Source organism: Coenobita brevimanus, chromosome 64 (genome assembly GCF_032717465.1).
Source record: "Coenobita brevimanus isolate Jiangsu-jjx chromosome 64, ASM3271746v2, whole genome shotgun sequence".
NCBI lineage: Eukaryota > Metazoa > Arthropoda > Malacostraca > Decapoda > Coenobitidae > Coenobita > Coenobita brevimanus.
Window position 1 is genome coordinate 24,328,685 of NC_137017.1, and position 15,016 is coordinate 24,343,700.

The 15,016-nt window shown below is 42.8% G+C and overlaps 1 protein-coding gene across 1 annotated transcript in view; it reads right to left on the bottom strand.

Annotated features, from left to right (window-relative positions):
• LOC145404602 (chordin-like protein 2) overlaps positions 1-15,016 on the bottom strand; it is a 118,174-nt gene that overhangs the window by 10,558 nt on the left and 92,600 nt on the right. Inside the window, exons 4-6 of the mRNA XM_080276120.1 lie at positions 13,237-13,427; positions 12,349-12,442; positions 5,761-6,057 (exon numbers count right to left, since the gene is read on the bottom strand). Of these exons, the coding sequence (XP_080132246.1) occupies positions 5,761-6,057; positions 12,349-12,442; positions 13,237-13,427 (582 nt within the window). The remainder of the gene's footprint in view (positions 1-5,760; positions 6,058-12,348; positions 12,443-13,236; positions 13,428-15,016) is intronic.

Sequence of the window (15,016 nt, forward strand, 5' to 3'; positions counted from 1 at the left end):
TGAAGGAGAAAGGAACATACGGGAGGACGGATTAAGAGAAAGAGAGAGAGAGAGAGAGAGAGAGAGAGAGAGAGAGAGAGAGAGAGAGAGAGAGAGAGAGAGAGAAGGGAATGTTGGGTTCAAACAGATATGGAAGCCTGTAAGACGGAGGGAGGGAGGGAGGTGGGAGAGAGATATGGGGAGGGAGGGAGGGAGGGAGAGAGGAAATAAGGTGACTTAAGGAGGGCGGGAGGGAGGGAGGGTGGAGTTATATGGAAGGGTAGGTATTCTTTCGTCTCTCCTCCCTTCTTCCTCCTCCTCCTCGTTTCTTCTTTCTCGTCCATTCCTCCTGCTCCTCCTCCTTGTCCTCCTCTTCTTCTTCCTCTTCCTCTTCACCTCCTCCTCCTCCTCCTCCTCCTCCACTTTCTTTTTCCATTCCTCTTCCTTCCTCACTTTCTTATATTCCCCTCCAAATTCTCTCTCAGTCCTTAATTCTTTCCTCTCTCTCCTCCCTCCTTCCTCCTTCTCTCCATCCTTCGTTTACTCTAATCTCATCCATGTATAGCTGTGTGGATTTATCTGATATAGCTGTGGATTTATGAGATATAGCTGTGGATTTCTGAGATATTGCTGCGGATTTCTTAGATATAGCTATGGATTTATTTGATATAGCTGTGGATTTATTAGATATAGCTGTTGATTTATCAGATATAGCTGTGGATTTATTACATATGGTTTTAGTTTTTTATCAGATATAGCTGTGGATTGATCAGATATGGCTGTGGATGTACTAGATATAGCTGTGGATTTACTAGATATAGCTGTGGATTTCTTAGATATAGCTGTGGATTTATTAGATATAGTTGTGGATTTATCAGATATAGCTGTGGATTTATTATATATGGCTTTAGTTTATTATCAGATATAGCTGTGGATTGATCAGATATGGCTGTGGATTTACTAGATATAGCTGTGGATTTACTAGATATAGCTGTGGATTTCTTAGATATAGCTGTGGATTTCTTAGATATAGCTGTGGATTTATCAGATATAGCTGTGGATTTATTATATATGGCTTTAGTTTATTATCAGATATAGCTGTGGATTTCTTAGATATAGCTGTGGATTTATGAGCTATAACTGTGGATTTATTGGATAGAGATGAGGATTTTTCAGATATAGCTGTGGATTTCTTAGATATAGCCGTGGATTCATTATGTATAGCTGTGGGGTTTAGATATAACTGGAAGGGTTATATTAGCTTAAGAAAATCGCCCTGGTGGTGGAGAGGGACGCCTTCACGTGATGAGACTGATATAACGAGGTGGCCACACTGCTTTGCCGTATTAAGTCCCTCAAGTTGTTTTCCATCCCCCAAAAGGAGGATGGAGGACTGCAGATGACCACCACAACAAAAACAACAACAAAAAATAACAAAACAGCAAAAAAAAAAACCAATAATATGCTTAGTCGTGACGTTACATTAATCCATACATTAAAATTAAATGGATAAATCATAAAAAAAACACACGGAATAATGCAGTATGCAAAATTTACAAGCGTGTGTTTAACTATCTGTCCATCGCTCTATCTTTATGTGTGTGTGTGTGTGTGTGTGTGTGTGTGTGTGTGTGTGTGTGTGTGTGTGTGTGTGTGTGTGTGTGTGTAACAGAGATATATATCCTACAGTATACATATCTACATAAATATATATAGAAAAATAGACAAGGTATGAAGATAGGCAGATGGACCGGGATACCTGAGAGAGAGAGAGAGAGAGAGAGAGAGAGAGAGAGAGAGAGAGAGAGAGAGAGAGAGAGAGAGAGAGAGAGAGAGAGAGATTCATGAACCCTTTCAGTATTATCAGTTTCCCCAAAGCCGAGGAAAAAAAAAAATTCAACGTTCATCCCAGTAAAACACACACACACACACACACACACACACACACACACACACACACACACACACACACACACACACATTATGAATCCTGCCTCATCTCACCTTCACACACACACACACACACACACACACACACACACACACACACACACAGACACACACACAGACACACACAGACACACACATACACACACACACACACACACACACACACACACACACACTGTTACTCATTTTCTCTCTTTCTCTCTCTCTCTCACACACACACACACACACACACACACACACACACACACACACACACAGACACACACACACACACACACACACACACACACACACACACACACACACACACACACACACACATTTACGTCCATTCACCCGCCCCCCAATATTCCACCCACCCTCACACACACACAAATAAACACGCACACACACATAAACAAACAAACAGTAGCAAACACATACACACAAAAACACTCTCTCTCTGTCTCTGTCTCTGTCTCTCACTCACACACACACACACACACACACACACACACACACACACACACACACACACACACACACACACGGGCTCCTATAACTTACATATCCTAAATGGGATCGGAGGCCACGCAACACCCTCTCTTAAGCTATTTATTTTGCCGTTTGGACCGTGTTATTGCCAAGTCTGTTATTTCCGCCTTCTGTAACAATACCATAGTTGGGATCAGAGACATACATGAGGACACTGGAGCGTAATGTCCCTAATAGATCGCTACGGAAGAGGTGCTACGACGTAATGAGCACTTCTTCGTGACTAGCACCATATTCTAGTGTTAATCCCTTCCTAAAATTCAGCATTCAAGAGAGATTCATTTTTCACCCTATTTCTCGCAAACCCTAAAGTGACAATGCGATGGTCCTACTTCCTCTCCCCAGCACTTCTTCGTGACTAGCACCATCCTCTAGTGTTAATCTACGGGGTACTCTCCTCAGATAGGGTGAGTCACAGGAGCCTGAGATAAATGAAAAAAAGGACATCGCATTAGAGATATTAATCCTTCCCCCTCCCTCCCTCCCTCCCTCCCTCTCTCTCTCTCTCTCTTTCTCTCCCTCTCACACACACACACACCCTTCTTTCTGTTTTTCTCTCTCTCTCCTTTTCTTCTCCTTGATTCTGGGCTTCCTTTCATTTTCGTGTGTGTGTGTGTGTGTGTGTGTGTGAGAGAGAGAGAGAGAGAGAGAGAGAGAGAGAGAGAGAGAGAGAGATTAAGGGATTAAGAGAAATGAGACGTGACAGTAAAAGAATGAAGAGTAAGAAAATAAAGGAAGGAGTGGAGGAGGGAGAAAAGAAACGTGGAGGAAAGAATGAAGAGAAAAGTGAGAGGAAAAAGTGCTGGAGCAAAAGTTCAGGTTTTCAAAATTTTTATATGACTTGAAATAAAGGAGGATATGAGAGAGAGAGAGAGAGAGAGAGAGAGAGAGAGAGAGAGAGAGAGAGAGAGAGAGAGAGAGAGAGAGAGAGAGAGAGAGAGAGAGAAGGGAGGCACAGGGGAGAGGGAGGGAAGGAAGGAGAGAGGAAAGGATAAGACATTTGTGGAAGCAGCCTCTCTCTCTCTCTCTCTCTCTCTCTCTCTCCCAACAACTACTACTACTGCTGCTGCTGCTGCTACTATAACTACCACTACTAAAACACATACACACTCTATCTCTGTCTCTGTCTGTTTGTCTGTCTCTCTATCACACTCACACACACACACACACACACACACACACACACACACACACACACACACGCAAAAACTCCCTCTCCCCCCACTCTCCCTTCCTCATCCCCTTACATAACCAGACCCATTTTTCCTCTCTCTCTCTCTCTCTCTCTCTCCTCTACTACTATTACTATTACTGCTGCTTCTACCACTATTACTTCTGCCACTACAACTACTACTACTACTCTGCTACTACTACTACTACTACTACTACTACTACCATTCTTTCAACACACACACACACACACACACACACACACACACACACAGATCTATTTATCTATCTTTCTCTGTGTATGTTTTGGTCTCAGAAAAAAAATTGCATGAATTACGCAGCCTAAAATCTGTTTCATCATCACCATCATCATCACCACCATCATCACTATCATCAACATCATTTCCATCATCATCATAGTCATCATCACTATCATCACCATCAATATCCTCACCACCATCATCACTATCGTCATCATCACTGTCATCAACATCATTTCCATCACAATCACCTTCATCTAAGCAAAAAGGAGTCAATGAACTTCGTCTCTTCTTTCTCTTCTTTCAGCCTGTTTCTCCTCGTCACAGGGTTCTCTCTCTCTCTCTCTCTCTCTCTCTCTCTCTCTCTCTCTCTCCCTCTCCTATTACAACAACAACTACTACTACTACTACTGTGCTTTGATAACATGTTTCTGAGTTCACTGCCTCCACTCTCCTCCATCAGGGCGGACATGCAGCACCCGTTTAGCAACACATACTCTCCCATTTTTTCATCCAGCTATTATATCCATGATTCATCCATTACTCTCAGTCTTCCATGTATGCAACTGGTCTGTCCTGTAACTCTTCCTGACTCTTTCTTTCCCTCTGCCTACGACCTCCAGTCTTTTAAACTCAGTGTGTCCTGAACCGATTTTGGTTTTTGATATTTATTTTTAATCGTCTTTCTTTAGGAGGTACTGAATTTTGAAGTCTCTTAATCTTGGGTTCCTCTTTTATTGAAAAAAAAAATATTGTCATCCACTTAATCATCGTTTCCATTATTTTCACTGTCTCCAGCTTCATTATTTTTATCTCCATCATCATCATCATCATCATTATTTTAATTATCATCTCCAACTCCTCCTCTTCCTCCTCCTCCTCCTCCTCCTCATCATCATCATCATCATCATCATCATCATCATCATCATCATCATCATCTCCTCCACCTCCTCCTCAACATAATGATCATTATTATCGTCATCATCATCGTCATCATCACCATTTTCATCAACGTCCTCGTCCTCCTCCTCATCATTTTCATTATCGTAACAAAATTAGAGATAAAACAAAGACGCCAGTTTTTATGTCTGACGTCACACACACACCTTATTCTTACGATTTGCTAATAATAAAGGAGCCAGTGAAGAATAAAGTCAGTGTTTATCGCTTTGACTAATGGTTTGGTGGACGGATGGATGAATGAATGGATGGATGGATGAATGGATGGATGGTTGAATGGACAAATGGGTGAATGGATGGATGGTTGAATGGACAAATGGGTGGATGGATGGATGGAGGGATGGATGGATGGAGGGATGGATGAATGTGTAAAATGGTGGTTTAGTGGATGGACTGATGGATGGGTGAATAGGTGGATGGATATATGAATGGATGGACGGATGAACAGCTGCATATATTCCACTGAACGTAATCTGAGAGAAAGCACACGGCAGGTGCATGGGAGGGACGCCTTTATGTGATGGCATCGCTATTACTGCGTCGCTCAAGTGCCTGGTTATACAAACGTCCCTCTACTACTTCCCTGTCCCACGAAAAGGAGGATGGTGAACTGCAGAAGGGGAATTTAAGCCTGCAATCTACCGGGTTCACATTTCAGATGAACCTGGGCCGACCATCAAAGCAACAACACCACACGGCATCCTGTCCTTGAAGTGAAAATTTCTAACAAGCCTTTAACAATACTCTAACTACAATTACAGCCCATCGTAATTACACACCATGGACCGTAATAGGGAAGGCGGGGCAGCACGTTCGACCTTTCTGCCAGGCTTACGACAGGGCACCTTATCCTTGAGACGAAAAATGTAACTAATCCAACTACACCAAACTTTGATCGCGTACTCACCATTCACCGTAATGGGGCAGACGGGACAGCACTGGCCGGCCACTTTGACGGGCTTACTACACGGCAGCTTGTCTTTGCTCTGGCACTTGAGGCGCGAACAGTCGATGCGTCCGTTGAAACACTTGCACAGAACGCAGTCCATCTCGCCGAAGGGCCCTATGACGGGGTGCCAAACGGATCCGTTGACGAAGTACCTGCCGCCGATCTTACAGTCCTCGCCCACGCTCCTTCCGGCTTTGGTCGAGGACGGATCCGAGAACGAGACCATGGTGTCCCAGTCAAGTTCCGTGGAGTCATCTGTACGGGAGAAGATAAGGAGGGATGAGTGAGAGAGAGAGAGAGAGAGAGAGAGAGAGAGAGAGAGAGAGAGAGAGAGAGAGAGAGAGATGGATGCACTGATTGAAGGATGGATGGATGGATGGATGCATGCATTGATGGTTGATGGATGGATGGATCGATGGATGAACAGAAAGATGGTTCGCCGCCTGGTTGGCTGGCTGGCTGGATGGATGGATGGGTGAATGGATGGATAGATGGACGAATGGGTGGATGAATGGATGGGTGGATGAATGGATGGATGGATGAATGGATGGATGGATAAACTGATGAACGGAAGCAGATGGATGAACGGTTGGATAAATGGATGGATGGATGACTAGATGGATGGATTGGTGAAACAATGAATTGGTGGATGGATGACTAGATGGATGGATTGGTGAAACAATGAATTGGTGGATGGATGACTAGATGGATGGATTGGTGAAACAATGAATTGGTGGATGGATGAATGGGCGGATGAATGGATGACCTGATGGATGAATCGAAGAATTGATGAGTGCATGGATCGACTGAAAAGTGGATGAATGGGTGAATGAATGGAATAATGACGGATAGGTATGAGGATGGATGAGGTGATGGGTGGCTGGCTGGTTCGGCGGACTGACAGGTGGAGGGATGGAAAAGGATGGTTATAAGGCTAGATGGAGAGATGGGTGAATGGATGGTTGGACATATGGACGGATAAAAGTATGGATAAAACTAACATACACAGACCCTTACATTCAGACAGACATGCTAAAACCGCACATGTATACTTTATCTATGTCTGTCTATCTGTCGACTTATATATATCTATCAACCTATCTATCTAAATGTCAGTCTGTCTGTTTCCTTACCTATCAATCGATTTTTATCTATTATCTATCTACTCAGTCATTCGGTGTCTATAAAAAAGTTTTGTAAAATTGTCAATACATTCGTACTCTCTCTCTCTCTCTCTCTCTCTCTCTCTCTCTATATATATATATATATATATATATATATATAAGAGAGAGAGAGAGAGAGAGAGAGAGAGAGAGAGAGAGAGAGAGAGAGAGAGAGAGAATGTCATTACTCTCTCTCTCTCTCTCTCTCTCTCTTTCTCTAACTGTTCCTTCCTCCCTTTTTTCCCTCCCTCCTCTTATCTCTTCTCCTTCCGTCTTTCTTCCCGTCTCCCCTTGTCTTCCTAATTCCTTCGTTATTTTCTTTTAGTCTCTCTCTCTCTCTCTCTCTCTCTCTCTCCATTATAGTCCCCCACCCTCTCTTAAGTATTAGATTAATGACTGGATGGGAGAGAGAGAGAGAGAGAGAGAGAGAGAGAGAGAGAGAGAGAGAGAAATTCCGACTCCCACAGAAATGCAGATAGAAAAACTTACACAATGTACGCTTAGATCAAGTACCACAGAGGGAGATAAAAGCACACGCGCGTAATCTTAAATGAACACGCAGACTACACGGGCACAAACATGACAACTACCAGGTGCACATGAGAGAACTTACTTCTGCACACACACACACACACACACACACACACACACACACACACACACACACACACACACACACACAGGCAAGCGCAACAAGCAAACAAACACACACGGCCAAACATACAGAGTAGCTAAGACTCCCTGGCGCCTATATGGTGTGTGTGTGTGTGTGTGTGTGTGTGTGATATTATACTTTGTCACATGTATGTGTGTTTGTTTAAAGTGCTGCAGTATTATATTTGTGTGTGTGTATATAGATATATAGATATATATAGATAGATAGATATATATAGATATAGATATATATATATATATATATATATATATATATGTGTGTGTGTGTGTGTGTGTGTGTGTGTGTGTGTGTGTGTACATCGACACGTGTCTGAGCATTGTGTTCACATTTTGGCTTAGTATACAAGTATACATGTGCGCGTGTATTTTGTGTTTGATCGTGCACTTGCTTCGTGTCCTTGTTGATGCATGTGTGTGTGTGTGTGTGTGTGTGTGTGTGTGTGTGTGTGTGTGTGTGTGTGTGTGTGTGTGTGTGTGTGTGTGTGTGTGTGTGTGTGTGTGTGTGTGTGTGTGAGTTTGTGTGTGTGTGTGTGTGTGTGTGTGTGTGTGTGTGTGTGTGTGTGTGTGTGTGTGTGTGTGTGAGTTTGCTTTTTTCTTATCATCTTTTACCATCATCATCATCATCATCACGGTCCCTTTTCCCACCTAAAGATGAAGGAAGGTAGGGTCCAGAGCCCCCCTTCCCTCCCTCCCCCACAAAAAAATAAGACAGAGAGGGATCTAACTTTCGTCTGTGTAGTAAATACTTTAACAATGTTTTGCTGATAAATATTTGACAAGTTTCACCTCTTTCTTATATTTCCTGTCCATGCCACCGGGGGATACCTTCACGCGGTGGCACAGATATAACCAGCCAGCTCCTCTGCCTAGGTGTGCATACGTCCCCCTGTTTCCTCCCATTCAGAAGTGTAGTGGATTGCAAGAGAGGGACAACTTCAGCCTGCAATCCACTGGGTTCAAGTTCAGATGAGTTTGCGGTTGCCACTGCGACTGCTACTGCTACTACTACTACTACTACTACCACTCCGACTACTTCTGTAGCTCCTCCTCCTCCTCCTCCTACCACAACTTCTACTACTATTGCTACTACTGCTACTACTAAAATATTACTACTATTTCTACAACTAGTATCACTACTACTACTGCTACTTCTACTACTACTATGCTACTGTACCTACTACTACTTCTACTACCACTACTACTACTACTACTACTACTACTGCTACTACTACCATTACTACTACTATTACTAGCTCTATTACGTACTCTGCACTTCATTTAGACTAAAGACTAATGATTTAAATAGTGTCAAGAGAATCCCAGGGCGCCAAAAGCTTTAAAAGTAATCACGGATATTTTTTCTTATTACTTTTGATTAAAAAAAAAAAAACTTTGCATATTCAAGTAGTTTATGACGGACGATTTTATTCAACAAATTTATCAGTGTTTTGCGTCCTGTTGATTTCAGTTTGATGTGACAAATACATAGAATGGTTCGTACACACACACACACACACACACACACACACACACACACACACACACACACACACACACACACACACACACACACACACACTCGCCCCACTGGAAACTAGCCTGGCGATCTCTTATGTGTTGTGCGAACGGCTCAGTCTGCTGGTGTGGCCGTGGGAGTATGGAATGGGTAAATGACGCAGGACGGTATAATTGAACCACCCTTGGCTCTTCATATTCTTAACAGGGAAATTTGTCGTGTCCACCGTGCTTCATTTATTCGCCTCCTACTCCCTCTGCCACATCCACGCCCACACCAGCAGAATGAGCCGTCCCCACAAACACATAAGATACCTCCAGGTGAGTCTCTAGTGAAGCGCTATTTACGGACCACTTTGTATATCTGTGTGTGTGTGTGTGTGTGTGTGTGTGTGTGTGTGTGTGTGTGTGTGTGTGTGTGTGTGAGAGAGAGAGAGAGAGAGAGAGAGAGAGAGAGAGAGAGAGAGAGAGAGAGAGAGAGAGAGAGAGTAATTAATGTAATAGCTATGATGAATTAGGGTAAGTAATAATGAATATTTTTTTACCTCTTCTCTCTCTCTCTCTGACGCATCATAAGAGAAAGAATCTATTACAGTCGGAGAAATATACCAAGCCTCTCTCATCTTAGGAATATTAGCCAGCAGAGGAGAGCGATAAGTAAAAGAGGTGAAGTATTAGGCAAACTTTGGTCTCCGTGTGTGTGTGTGTGTGTGTGTGTGTGTGTGTGTGTGTGTGTGTGTGTGTGTGTGTGTGTGTGTGTGTTTATCATCCCACCGTATGTATAAATGTGTAAAAATAAATATCATACTCCTTTTATTCTAACTTTCCCTAAAACAGCCACTTCTCCTTCATGAATTCTAAGTCGTAACAATAGATTAACTCTGAATTATAATGCTAGTCACAAAGAAGTGCTATATATGTATGTGTCAGAGTATATAGGTTCATGTACGTAAAATACATTCATGTGCGTATGTGTATGAATGTGTAATTTCATGTACGTTAAATATACCCATGTTCGTAAATGTGTCTAGGCTCATGTACGTAAAAGATACCCATGTGCTGATGTGTGTATCTATACTCATGTACGTAAAATGCACCCATATGCCTGAATGTGTCTAGGTTCATGTACGTAAAATATGCCCATGTGCGAATGTGTGTGTGTATCTATGCTCATGTACGTTAAATACACCCATGTGCGTCCGTGTATGTGCGTGTGTATGTATAAGTATTGGTAACCTAAGCCTCCATTTTTTGCCATTAGCCAGACACAATTTTCTTCCTCGTGTCTCATCTTTAAGTAATGTCCTCCATCCACGCCTTAAAATTGAGTGTGTGTGTGTGTGTGTGTGTGTGTGTGTGTGTGTGTGTGTGTGTGTGTGTGTGTGTGTGTGTGTGTGCCTTCAATAATGAGTCAATGGATGCCTGGTTCATTTTCGCTCAGTACTTTTATGACGGTCCTCTTGCTTTGTGATGATGATGATGATGATGATGATGATGATGGTGATTTGAATGGTGATGATGGTGATGGCGCGAATGATTCGAATGGTGACAGTGATGAGGGTGCTGGTGATTCAAATGGTGATGATGGTGATGGTAATGATCGTGATGGTGATGAAGGTGATGATGGTAATGCTGAATTTTACGTCACCTCTCCTCTCTTTTCTTCTCACTCCGGTCCCCCCCCCTCTCTCTCTCTCTCTCTCTCTCTCTCTCTCTCTCTCTCTCTCTCTCTCTCTCTCTCTCTCTCTCTCTCTCTCATGCCTCACATATCTCTCTCCCATCTCACAAGACACAGTCCCTTGTACAAGACGTCCGCTAATCTTTTAACTCTTCAACAGGGAGGGCAGCTTTCTTACACTGAATAAAACCTTCTCCCTAACGCCTCTTCCTTAGCTATTTATTTTTGGATCATCCTTTTGCACTTTATTAATGAAGAGTGGGGAAATACAGAAGGATTTAAGTAACACATAAGAGTACAGTAAGGTGTAATAAACGAAATAAATCGCTTAGGAAAAGATGTTAGGGAGTTTCCTCAACCATCAGCCTACGACAAGTGTGCGGTCCGTATTCTCGTCGGGAAAGGAAGCTCCCTAACACCTTTTCCTAAGCGATTTATTTTGCTCATTACACTTTACTGTCCTATTCTGCGTTAGACAAATCCTTCAAACATCGCTATTATATACATGAATAACGCACAAAAGGATATCAACCAGCCATATCCAAAAATAAATCGCTAAGGAACAGGTGCTAGGGAGCCTCCTTACCCGACGAGAATATCGGCCTCTCATGTCGTGCGTTCCTTTGGCTGTGTTTGAGTTGGGGGAGGAAGACACACACACACACACACACACACACACACACACACACACACACACACACACACACACACACACACACACACACACACACACACACACACACACACACACACACACACACATTCTCTCTCTCTCTCTCTCATATCCTCTTTTATTTTAAGGTCATGTAAAAATTCTGAATAATTCATCAAGTTTTCCTCCTACATTTTTCTCACACCCTCATACCCTCCATATTTTGTTCCCTCGGCTTCTCTTTCTCCTCTCTCCCTCCTTCGTTCCCTCCCCTCCTCCCTGTCTCTGTCTCTGTCCATCTGTCTCTACATCTGTCTGTCTGCCTCTCTCTCTCTCTCTCTCTCTCTCACACACACACACACACACACACACACACACACACACACACACACACACACACGCTCGCTGGTGCAGTGGTAACGTTCTTGCTTGCCAACTGGTAGACGGGAGTTCGCGCCTCGCTCAAGTTGCGAAAAGTTTCACTGACGAAGTGGGTGGTTACTGTCCCCCTGGAGCAAGGGGACGTGTGTGTGCGTGTGTGAAGGTCACAGCCTTGCCCTTAGATCGGACTATATGAGCTCTCAGCTCCCTTCCGGGAGGGTAAAAGCTGACGATCACGACCATCAAGTGATCCTGACCGACCCGGTGAATTACCCGGTGAATTACACACACACACATACAAACACACACAGATACACACTCACACACACACAAACACATACAGAGACACACACGCACATCTCTCTCTCTCTCTCTCTCTCTCACACACTCTCTCTCTCTCTCTCTCTCTCTCTCTCTCTCTCTCTCTCTCACACACACACACACACACACACACACACACACACACACACACACACACCTACCAGGGCACACTCTGCAGCAGTCTCTTCGTGTGTATATGGGGGAGGAGCAGGACACGGCAGGGCACTCCTTGGTCTTGCACTGGGCCACTCCGTCCTGCAGGGAGAGACATACAGACTTAGAGGAATGCGTATCGACCACACGAGAGTTAGTCATGAAAGCAGTATTGTTATTATTGTTGTTATTATCTTTACTAGTACTGTGATTGCATTGTTATTAGGATTTCTACCATTACTACTACTACTACTACTATTACTACTACTACTACTACTACTACTACTATTACTACTACTACTACTACTACTACAACCATTACACCTCACTTTCTTTTGTATGATACTGATGTAAACCATGTATATATACATACAAGAGAATAAGGTGTAATATGTTGGATAAATCGCTAAGGAAGATGTGCTAGGAAGCCTCTTAAGCTAGGAAAAAGGAAAACTTAAGAAAATGTAAGGAAAAGGAGCCAATGAAATGAAGAGGATTTGTTAACAGTATCATTTTATTAAGTGTTGGGAATCTATGTTGACAATCCACGTAAATGTTGGCAATTATGTTAAGTGTTGGCATTTATGTTGGCAATCCTCGTATTCTCCTCGCTGTAGTTGGCAGAGAATAAGATTGAATCGAAGGGTCTAGAGTTAGCAAGGAGAAAAAAAATTGAAAAAAAAAAAAAAAGAATGGAAATCACCAAACTGGAGAGAATCAGCCAATGCTCATATTTCAATAACAGTGTTGGCAATTCCTTTTCTTTGCTTCTCTGTAGTTGGCAGAGAAAGTGCCACCATGATTGTATAAAATCGTCCGCAGTTAGCAGGATAAAAAAAAAATATATATATATATAAAGGAAACATCAAAGTAGGGAAGGATTCATTGCTACTCACATTACAGTAACAATGTTGGCATTTTTCGTACTCCGCGCCGCTGTAGTTGGCAGAGAAGGTATCCCCATGGTTGTACAGCATCCCGTCCACTATGCACACACGCTGCGACCAACCTCCGCCCACGCCCACAACCCCACCGCCAACCCCCCGACCGGTGTCCGAGCCAGTGGGTGAGGAGGAGCCTTGTTCTGCTGTGAGGAGAGAGAAAAAAGGAAATTAGGTATCACTGTTTTTTTCACGTTAACTTGGCCCAGATTTTAATCCTTTTGTAGCTTATTTTACGCAGCTCTATGGCAGAAAATGACAGTGCTACCCTACTACAAGTTTTTCATGGCACTTCTTCGTGACTAGCATCATATTATAATGCTATTCTATTTTTATACCACAGCAATTAAAATCAAGCGATGGCAATTTTAGGCTAAGTTAGAGTAAAAAAAAGAGCATAGTAGCTGTAGTACTGGGTGATCCAATTTTTTTTTTTTTACCGATTCGACGTTGTTATTTCCAAGAAAATTAATATTTTTCCTTTAATTTCAAGGTGAACCATAGATGGAGCCTCCAATTGTAATCTACAAACCTCAATGGTTCCAAACGCTCGATATTCAGTGCAGGAGAGGGACAAGATTATTGAGGCCTATTTTGCGACAACATCAACGATCCTATCTCAACGGTAATTTGGGAGGGACTTTCCAGGAGAAAATACTCCTGGCAGACCCACAGTTAGACGTCTCGTCTCTAGAAAGTCGGGAAGTCAGGAGGATTCCACGTGAAATGTTGGAGAGAGTTATCACAAACATCAACGTGCGTGTAGGAGCCGTGATTCAGAGACGTGGCGCGTGGACTGAACATGTCATTAAGTACTGACCTGTGTCCAGAAAGTGTGATGTGACTAAAGACAGATTCAGACCAAACTCTTATGCCTCTGTGATAGGTTTCGTACAAAAATGTCAAAAAGTAAGCACTCAGAATAAAATGGTGTTTAATCAGAATTAGTGAGATTTTTTTTGGACCACCCTGTAGCAGTGTCATTAAGTTTTCATCTGAAGAGTAAACCCAGTGGACTGCAGGCTGAAGTTGCCCTCCTCGAGAGGTAGTCAGCACAGACTCGTATTCTCGTCGGTTAAGGAAACCCCCCAACACCTCTCCCTGTGCGACTTATTTTGGATATGGCTGGTTAATATCCTTTTATATGTTACTTATGCAGAGAAATGCGGTTTTGGAAGAATTCATGTAACACAGAAGAGGACTATAAGGCGTAAAAAGCAAAATAAATCGCTTAGGAAAAATGTGTTAAGAACTTCCTTAACCGACCAGAATACGAGCCACTGAACTTACGACCTCAACGAGATGGTCATACCCAGTTGTTAGGAGGTTAGGTAAAGCCTGTTCGCAAGTGATTTATTCTGCATCTAAATACCTTCATTTGCGATGTACTCGTAGATATAAACTGCACTGATACTGAAACGATACAGATAAGATAAAAAATACTAGTGAGCAATATCCAAAATAAATCGGAGTAGAAGTGGTGCAAAGAAGCCCCCTATGCTACTTAGATAACATGTCTGCATATTAACCGGCTGAATACTGTGATATCTTTCAGTAATCTATTTTTCCTTCATCTGTAGTTCTTTCACCTTCACTGGGCCAGACTTTCCTTCTCCTGCGGGTGATTTTACATCGCTCAGTGGCAGCATAAGGCAATACTACGACTCTACATCCTTTCCATAGCACTTTTTCATGACTAGCATTATATTCTAGTGATAATCTGCTGTAACAACTC